General features: G+C 37.5%; 1 protein-coding gene across 4 annotated transcripts in view; it reads right to left on the bottom strand.

Annotated features, from left to right (window-relative positions):
* Positions 1 to 9,705, bottom strand: part of LOC106463943 (E3 ubiquitin-protein ligase UBR2-like) — a 67,379-nt gene that overhangs the window by 21,028 nt on the left and 36,646 nt on the right. For all 4 annotated transcript variants that reach the window (XM_022391576.1, XM_022391577.1, XM_013924032.2 and 1 more), the window contains exon 8: positions 8,438 to 8,631. In XM_022391576.1, the coding sequence (XP_022247284.1) occupies positions 8,438 to 8,631 (194 nt within the window). The remainder of the gene's footprint in view (positions 1 to 8,437; positions 8,632 to 9,705) is intronic.

The raw sequence follows: 9,705 nt of genomic DNA, 5'->3' as shown, positions 1-9,705 counted from the left end.
GTAGATAGTACAATCCTAATATGCATTTGTCTTCTATGGGGATGTTCTTTTATCCTACCCCAAATTATCTTCTCTGACATAGGGGGTATTGTAGTTGATTTAAGTGCTGTGACATGCAGATCAACAGATGTAGCAACACTTACTGGAGTCTGGCCTTTGTTGTTTCCAAACGTCATTTTATCGAAGTTAACTACACATTTCCTTGGTAGTAGATAGTACAATCCTAATATGCATTTGTCTTCTATGGGGATGTTCTTTTATCCTACCCCAAATTATCTTCTCTGACATAGGGGGTATTGTAGTTGATTTAAGTGCTGTGACATGCAGATCAACAGATGTAGCAACACTTACTGGAGTCTGGCCTTTGTTGTTTCCAAACGTCATTTTATCGAAGTTAACTACACACTTCCTCAGTAGTAAATGGTACAATCCTAATATGCATTTGTCTTCTATGGGGATGTTCTTTTATCCTACCCCAAATTATCTTCTCTGACATAAGGGGGTATTGTAGTTGATTTAAGTGCTGTGACATGCAGATCAACAGATGTAGCAACACTTACTGGAGTCTGGCCTTTGTTGTTTCCAAACGTCATTTTATCGAAGTTAACTACACACTTCCTCAGTAGTAAATAGTCCAATCCTAATATGCATTGGTCTTCAATGTCAGCCAAGTATACTTTCTGTCTGTTCTTCATGCCCATGAGCTCAATAGTTACCCACACTGGTCTTCACAACCTTGCAGAATGTCCTGTCACACCACAGAGCTTCTGTACAGCTTCTGGTACTCCTTTGTGATCCAGCACCTAGATGCTCACAAGGGTTTGCTGAGATGCAAAATCTATGACAAAGTCGCACCTTTGGCCATCCAGCTTTCCTGTCACATAGACACTATGTGTACTTACCATTTTACACTTAGCTGTTGGGACTTTCACAATGGGGGTTGGTGGGAGTCCCTCAGCACCAACCACTACTGGTTTCCCGAATCTGACTTATTGGTGGTATTCTTCTTACACTGGCTCTTCATATGTCCTTGCTCTCCACAGTTCTAACAACCTTTCTGGGTAGCAGTCTTTCCTGTCATGGCATCTTCCCTGTGTTGAAGTTTCCAGCATTGAGCTCTCTTGTGCCCAGGTTTGTTACATTGTCAGCAAAGTCCCTCAAACCTCTCTGAAAGTTGACCTTTTCTGGCCTTGAATCCTGATGACTGTACAAAACTTGGTACCTCTGTGCTGGACTTAACGTAAGATTCGAATTCAAGAGCTCTGGCCACTGCATTCTGCATAGTAGAGGGTTGTGCTTGCTTCACTTGTATCTTAAGTTGTGGACTGTCCAAGGCATCTACAAACTGATCCCTCAGCAACAACTTGAGGAGATCGGGTGGTGCAGTTGGGTAGGCCTCGTGTGCCATACTTTCCAAGTCCTGTGCCAGCTCTTGCAGGCTCTCCCCTTTAGCACGGTCTCTCGTCCTAAACCTAGCCCTGTAGACTTCGGACTGATTTCTAGAGTTCTTGAGCCGCTTCCAGTGCTGTATAGTTGTGCCTGTCGTCTGCTGACAACTGTCCAAGTATTTCCAGTGGTTGTCCCTTCAGGCTTGTTGCCAGCTATATTGCTTTCTGCTCCTCTGTCCATCCATTCATCTCTGCCAGGAGCTCAAATTGTGCTCTATATGCTTCCCACAGTGCTTTCCTATCGAATTCCTGTGGCTTCCTTCGTACTAGATCACCGCTATTGCTGACATTCATATCTGGAATGTAACTTCTGACAGGACTGAAGATGTCTGGATAAGGGTTTAGCTGCGGGGTCTGGAATGGGCTTCCTGTTGCCTGAGGCTGATTAGGTCGATGGCTAATGTATCCTCCTTGGGTAAAAGACAATAGATCATCCTTTAATGTATCTAATTCGCTTTTAAATTTACTAATGTTTTCCATTTGTACTTCTTGCCACTGTTGTATATTTTCCTGTAGTTGCTGCTGACTTTCTTCCTGTTTCCTTTCTTGCTCCAGTTGCCACTGCTGTAACCTCCCTTCTTGTTTCTTTTCTCGTACTTCTTGTTTCTTTTCTCATTCTTCTTGTTTCTTTTCATTTTCCTCCAACAACTGCTGTAATTTCTCTTCCTGTTTCATTTCTTTCTCCTCCAACCACTGCTGTAGTCTCTCTTCTTGTTTCTTTTCTCGTTCTTCTTGTTTCTTTTATTTTTCCTCCAACAACTGCTGTAATCTCTCTTGTTTATTGTGCTGTTCAAGCTGCCATTGTTGCAGGTTTTCTTGCAACTGCTGTTGTCTCTCTTCTTGTTTCTTTTCTTATTTTTGTATTGCTGCCATCAAATCTGCTAAGCTGTTGTTTGATTTGCCGCCTCTCGTTTCCATCTTCTTCTTCTTTTTTTTCTTTCTATCCCACTTCTGACACCAATTTGTTACATCTCTGGTCAATAGTCAATAGTAAAAATTATTTCCGAAGAAACTTTACCGATACAAGTCCTTTCTTAAATAAAACTGGTTTATTCTTTCTGTAGACAACTTTGTAATACACTTAATTTCCACAGTCGCTCTATAACAAATGCTATAATTCACAACAAACGTCTCACGTGCTCGACTCAACTGTCAATTACACATTACATTGTTGCCGTCAGTTCTTACCGGTCTTATATACACAAAAATACCACATATTAAGTAAAAGCTCGAGACTTCACAAACCTTTGAGAATATGACGTGTTACTAACGTCACGTGACCCCTGCTGTCATAACAATAGAAACAGTGTGAATTGAGCCAGAATAGTAGGTACACAGACAAAGACAGAGCGGACGAGAAGTATAGTTACGAGAAGGAATTCAGCCAAAGAAAAGTTAAATGCAAAGCTAATCATCATAGGAGTGGAAGGTCTAACGATTAATATAGGCCTAACTGTTGATATACTATAGTGAGACTAACAGCATTGAAAGAGATAAGAATAATAGTTTATTCAAAGAGAGTTCTAAACTTTGAGGTTGAACTAGCCTCAGTGGACTTTGACAGATAGACAGATGATTTTAGAAGTATAGGATACAACCGCGGTAACTCAATGATAAAGTAAGTGAACTACACTTGGATAGTTTGACGATAGTAATAGAGAAAAAGAGTTCAACTTGTCAATTGAAATTCTAAAGGAATTTAATAGGCCTAAGTGGACTTTTGACAAGAAGAACAAAACTATATAGTGTTTGTGATATGCCTATGATCTCTATATTGTAAGGAATTTGTTGTACATATGGCTAACTAGTTCTGAATATATATATATTATTTTGAAAACAAGAGGAATGAGTGCTGTTTGTTGATTTTTGAATTTATCATCAACAAGTCACAGGCACCTACTGTAGTCCAAAAACAACACCCATATTATTCAACCTACTTACTAAATACTACTACTATATATATATAATATTAATAAGCATAAGGCTCCATCATTTTGACAATTGGCGAGCCACAACCAGGATTATACAATGGTAAACGGCGGTAGAAGAAAAAAATGTGAACGACAGCAGGAATAAGTAGGCCTACATACACAGAGCTGTAGTAGTAGTGCAAATAGAGTGGAGATTACAATCATGCTATATAACCATTTCAAATTTTGATAAATGGATAGAAATTTGAGAGTCTTGGGTTAAAAGATAGTGTACCACAAGAGTTTGTTAAACAACAATAAGAACTAGAGAGAGAAGAAAGGAAAAAGGATTAAAACAAGAAAAGGAAACATATATATAGAATAAGAGCACAGATTGAGAAAGAAGAAAAAGTCAAAGAGGAGAGACTAGAAATAAAGAGAATAAGAGCACAAATTGAATTGCAAAGCTCACCCAACAGAAGGATGAAGGATCCAAGAATGACAACGGAATCAGGGCCAGCTGACCCAAGCTGCCCAAATCTGATGAACATATAGACGACATGGATGCTCTCCTAGAGAGATATGAAAGATTTGCCAAAAGTCAGAACTGGGACAAAGGTGACTGGGTAGTCTGTCTCAGCCCACTTTTCACAAGAAATGGTCTACAAGTATATGCAGGCATGATGTCAGAAAATGCCATGGATTATGACAAATTAAACATGGCTTTACTGAAACTATATGAACTTGATTTTCGAAGGGTTTTTTTCGGAAGTTCAGAGGAGCCAAACCTGACACTGGAGAAACTGTATTTCAGTTTGTGGCACGTCTATGGCGATATTTCACCAGATGGAATGACATGGCCAAGTATGAAAATAATTTTGAAGGACTGGCAGACCTATTAGTGCGAGAACAATTCATGATCCTATGTTCAATCGACATTTCACTATTCTTAAAGGAGAAAGCACCAAAAGAAGTAGACGAGATGACCAAGCTGGCAGAACAGCATATGGAAGCCCATGGAGGGAGTATAACTGGCAAGTCCAAGAACATCCAGTTAAATTTGAAACCACTGATGGCTGACCAGAAGCAGGAGTTTACCAAAGGTGACAGCAGGTTAATAGACAGAAGGAAGAAGAGACACACTGCAAAGGAGTGCAAGTCAATTACCAGCAAACAACAGCAGAAACCTCAACATAAAGCAGCTGGAGCTATTTACAAAGAAGGTGCTAGTAAGAAACAAGAAAAAAGTGACTGGCACTATGGATGCTTCTGCCAGAAGAAACAGAATCAAGACAACTCGTCAGCTTCAATACATGAAGAAAGCATGATTAATGGTCAGCTCAAGTTAGCAAACTGATCAACAGTGCCAATAGTGATGGGAGCATGTGACAAATATCAAATTGATGGGATGGGGAGAAAGTTTCCCATGGCAAAAATAAAGGTGGATACTTCATATTATGTAGGAGAATTTCAGGCCATGTGTATCAAGGAATCACTATAAGACTTGGTGATAGGAAACATACCAAGCAGTAAGAATTTAGAGAAACTAGTCAAAAAGAAGACTGCCGAAGCAACTGCATTCATCAGAAAAGCTAAAAAAAAAAAGGTATGAGCAAGATATCAAACCTCTTAAAGTCTCAAACAGTGATAACTCGAATGTGGTTTCATGGAAGTTGAAGGAAATGCAGAATAAAGACCATTCACCATAGAAACTCTGGAACAGTGCCCATGAGAGAGTCAAGCACAATACAAAATGGAAAATGATAAAAGAGAGAACCAGAGAAGTATTAAACTGGACCTATCAAACCAGTTTTACTGGCAAAACCAAACCCAAAAAAAGTCAGAAACACTTCTATAACAAGAAGGCAATGGTAGGCATTTCAAGGTTGGACAGGTTTTAGTGTAGCTATTGATGTACAATTGGACATAGCAGGTGTTGCTGTCATAGAAGCAGAACCAGAAGACAGTGATTTTGTCTTAAAAGATGAGGAAAAATGCTAATGTAGAGTGAGGAATGACTCCATCATAAACCTGGGAGGGTCTAATAATTGATGATTGAAGATCAATGACTGGATCCAAATCTCCCATCTTCCTGGGCACAATAAACAGATGGGAATAAAACCCTGGAAGAACTGGGTCAACTCTCTCTACTACCCATTGACTAACAAATATCTGATAGTCTTGGAACAAAGTTCTGAAATTTGAGGATCTGCAGGAGATGGAAACACTACAGATTTGGGGGATAATGGTGGTGGAGATGTGAACCGAATGACTAATCCTGATGCAAGAAAGAACCTGTAGCACCCATCCAGCAATTCTTGCAGCTGAGAAACCACAGACTCTACAGGTATAGTGTAGTCAATGCTGCCACTGGCAATGTTCCAACAAAGCAGATGAGCCTATTTGATATAGGCAGAATCTATTCTGGGTACCAATGGATTGAGGGACTGATGTTGTGGGTCAGGACACTCTAATAGGGGTAGAGCCAGGATCCCTGTAAAAGTTGAGGAAAGTAGAAAGGCCAATGACAACAAGGATAAATGCACATGGGTGACACCAATCTGTGATTCCAAAGACTCTGAAATGCTCACCAAAACCAAGGGTCAAATAAAGGAAGCCTCATATAACTCATGGAGAGTGGCAGCAGGTAGAAGAATGCCCTCCAACAATGCATCCCTACCCAACAAATCCCAACAACATACCAGCCAAGAGATAAGAGAAAGTGCAAAAGCTGACAATCACACCATGGTAGATTCCAACAATGGTCTTAACTCGTCATCAAATTGATATGGTGATCGGCGAGATGTTCCAACAAATTTTAGAGGGATGATAAATATGTCAGAACCATAGTTAGGGTCAGATGAATCCTAGAAAATTGTGATCTATTCAGGTTGACTACAGACTCCATTCTGAAACCACACATTTCCAGAAGTGGGTCTACTCTCTGAGAGACTAAACATGCATCACCTGGCAATGGTAAGCCAAAGCATGTTGTTCTGACAGATGCTGTAGACAAGCCATAGTTATTCCTTCATGTAACTTATCAGTAAACCTCCCTGCATGAACAACAATATCAGGAGATGCAGGAAGAAGTAAGTATTCACTCTCAGACCTTTTGGAAAAACGAATCCAAATTGCCCAGGATCATCCACAAATGCAGCCCCAGACCCCCCTGGAGGAAACACCACCAGACCAAATATATGTCTCCATCTCACTATGAACCTGTCCACAAATAGCCTAACTGAGAGTGATTCCCCCACGACTGTTGAGTGATGCTAGACATCAGAGGTATGATAGAGGAGACCTTATTAGCTTCCGTACCTGAAACAGTGATCCAGGAATTCATGCCATATATCGGCTTGTCAAACAAACAAAAATTTTTTTTAAAGAAAATCAACAAAGTGATGCAAAAAATCGTCGAAATGTTTCTAACAGTCGAAGTACAGAGAAACCTGTTCCTGAATGCTTTGTTGAGAAAAAGTGATAACATTATTTGAATGATGGGATAGAGGGTGAATTAACATAGATGGAAAGTGTCATGAGACAAATATCACTAAAGGCAATTAAGTGGGGGTATAAAAGATTGGAGCAAGCGAAAAAAAATCAAACCAATGCTTAGATGGGCAAAGAAAGGAAACTCTAGCAGTTGAGTGATAACTATAGTGTGAAAAGAGGTAAGTATGTTTGGAACTACTGCATAAGAAGGTTGTGTCATTCTTCTATTGATGGAGGACTATCACTGCATAATGATGACATCATGCACTAGTACATTTCACATTAAACACACATTTTTAGGTGGGAGGTAACGCAAGGCTAGTGGCATGCAAATCTCATAGGATCAAGCTATTCTGTGTAAAGAGGTGAGGTATCAACTTGGAATTCTTAAATTTTGGCTGTTTGCCTATATCAATCTGGAATTCTTGTATTATAACTATATATTATAAATGAGTATATACATACTTCCTATAAGTATGTTTTACAATTGTTGCAAGATCTTTTATCAGAAAATACATATAAAACATATACACTACATCAGGCTTACCCACACACACACACATACATACATACATGGTTCTTCCTCATTAAGACTACACACTAGATATTTTTCATTTGTTATAACATGCAAGTGTAGCATAGCCAGCATAGTAAAGGTTTCAAATTATGTCCTTTGTGGTGGATGTTTTTAAAACATATCTTACTAACTGTATTTACTTTACTAGTTTATTTACTTGTCATGTAGTTTATTACAACATTATTCTTATATTGATTGTTTTAAAATTAAATATTCTTACTACTACTTTTGTTACCCAAGTACCATCTCGATTTTGAACTATACATTTTCTTTCTGGATAATATTTCTTTTATAATAGATCATGGGAAATGTATTACCCAGAAACAGACTTTGCTGAAAAGCATTACACAACATCATACCTGGAGAGGTTATAAAATTAAACTCAATGTCACATGGAGGAAAATTAAGTTACAAACAATTTCATTTATTAGAACTCACAATTGAAAAAAAAAAAAAATACGCAAACAATAATCAAAATGTTATATTGCAAACAAAAAATCTTGATTTTGGCAAAAATACCTAACTTTACAGATCAGAGTTTTGAAAAAACTTATAAATTAATGAAACTAAAATGAATACATAAGAAAACTAAAACCTATAAAAATCAGAATGCATTGATTCATCACCCTGACATCCTTGCTATCAACATTTTCAACTGTAAATATATACTTGCAGTCACACATGAATAGGAATTGAAAATTGCACAAACAAAATAAAGACATACATACTGGACCACTATATATACAAGTTGTTTCAGAACTGATATATCAGTGTAAGAATAAGTTTAATTTTTTAGCGATATTTTACGAAAACAAATAAGTGGCTTTACTATACCCATGAAATTTTTTTTTCGTGAAAACATTTAAAATATTTCCTGGAAATATTACACGCATACATACTGATAATGTCAGTTCTTGAACTACTTGCATATTAAAAATTACCTCCTAAAATTCTACACATGAGAATCACCATTTCTGAGATGTTCTCATGCATTTTATTGTTCATACCGTATAGGTAGCTTGGCAGAAAACCTTGATCATGTCTAGCAGACTGTCAGGAAAGCTGTTACAAAGTGTATGTTGTTGTAGATAGACTGAAAATAATGAATGCAACTGCTCACTCACATCAGCTGAAAAATAGCTCATCACCTCTTGTAGAGAGGTTGGTTTATACCGATACAGGAACTTCTCTCCCGACTCATCTAAAAATATCAGGAAATCAACATAAGCACAATCTTTTCTGAGTATTTAAAATGAAGTATTCTAAGATGTATATGTTGCTCAAACATTCAAAAATTATACTGTATAACTATTACTTGTTTAGTAGATTGTAACCTGCTAATGTATACAGCCACACCAGAAGAATAAGAATACAATCTTGAACATGGGACATGGTCCACCCAGCATATTCTATAATGAAACTCTGAGTATGAATATCAATAATGCTCCAGATAAGTAGTGTCCAAGAATTTTCAAAGCACATTAAATAAGTGATTTTGAGAAAAGTTTATAGAGATGTTGGAAGTATGGAAAATTTATATGCAAAACAGTTGCAATGATTGATCATGCATGACAAAATCATTCAATGTTATTGGTACAATATTTTTACAAAACATTCAATAAAAATGCTGTTAATTTTTTGAAAAGGTTCCAGAAATAATCTATAGAACAAATGTACAGTGATGCTAATGAACTCAATGCAAACCCATGTAAATATGCATACTCTATAAGGTGTGTGTGGTAATGTAAACACATGTAAATGTGCACAATCTATAAGGTGTGTGTGTGTGTGTGTAGTAATGTAACCACATGTAAAGGTGCACAATCTATAAGTTGTGTGTGGTAATGTAAACACATGTAAATATGCACAATCTATAAGGTGTGTGTGTGTGTGTGTAGTAATGTAACCACATGTAAAGGTGCACAATCTATAAGTTGTGTGTGGTAATGTAAACACATGTAAATATGCACAATCTATAAGGTGTGTGTGGTAATGTAAACACATGTAAATGTGCACAATCTATAAGGTGTGTGTGGTAATGTAAACACATGTAAATGTGCACAATCTATAAGGTGTGTGTGGTAATGTAAACACATGTAAATGTGCACAATCTATAAGGTGTGTGTGGTAATGTAAACACATGTAAATATGCACACTCTATAAGGTGTGTGTGATAATGTTAACACATAAATGTACACAATCTATAAGGTGTGTGTGGTAATGTAAACACATGTAAATATGCACACTATAAGGTGTGTGTGGTAATGTAAACACA

This window comes from Limulus polyphemus, unplaced genomic scaffold (assembly GCF_000517525.1).
Source record: "Limulus polyphemus unplaced genomic scaffold, Limulus_polyphemus-2.1.2 Scaffold1524, whole genome shotgun sequence".
Classification (NCBI taxonomy): Eukaryota; Metazoa; Arthropoda; class Merostomata; order Xiphosura; family Limulidae; genus Limulus; species Limulus polyphemus.
Note: the sequence above shows the minus strand (reverse complement) of the source record. Positions and strands in the feature narration are given on the sequence as shown.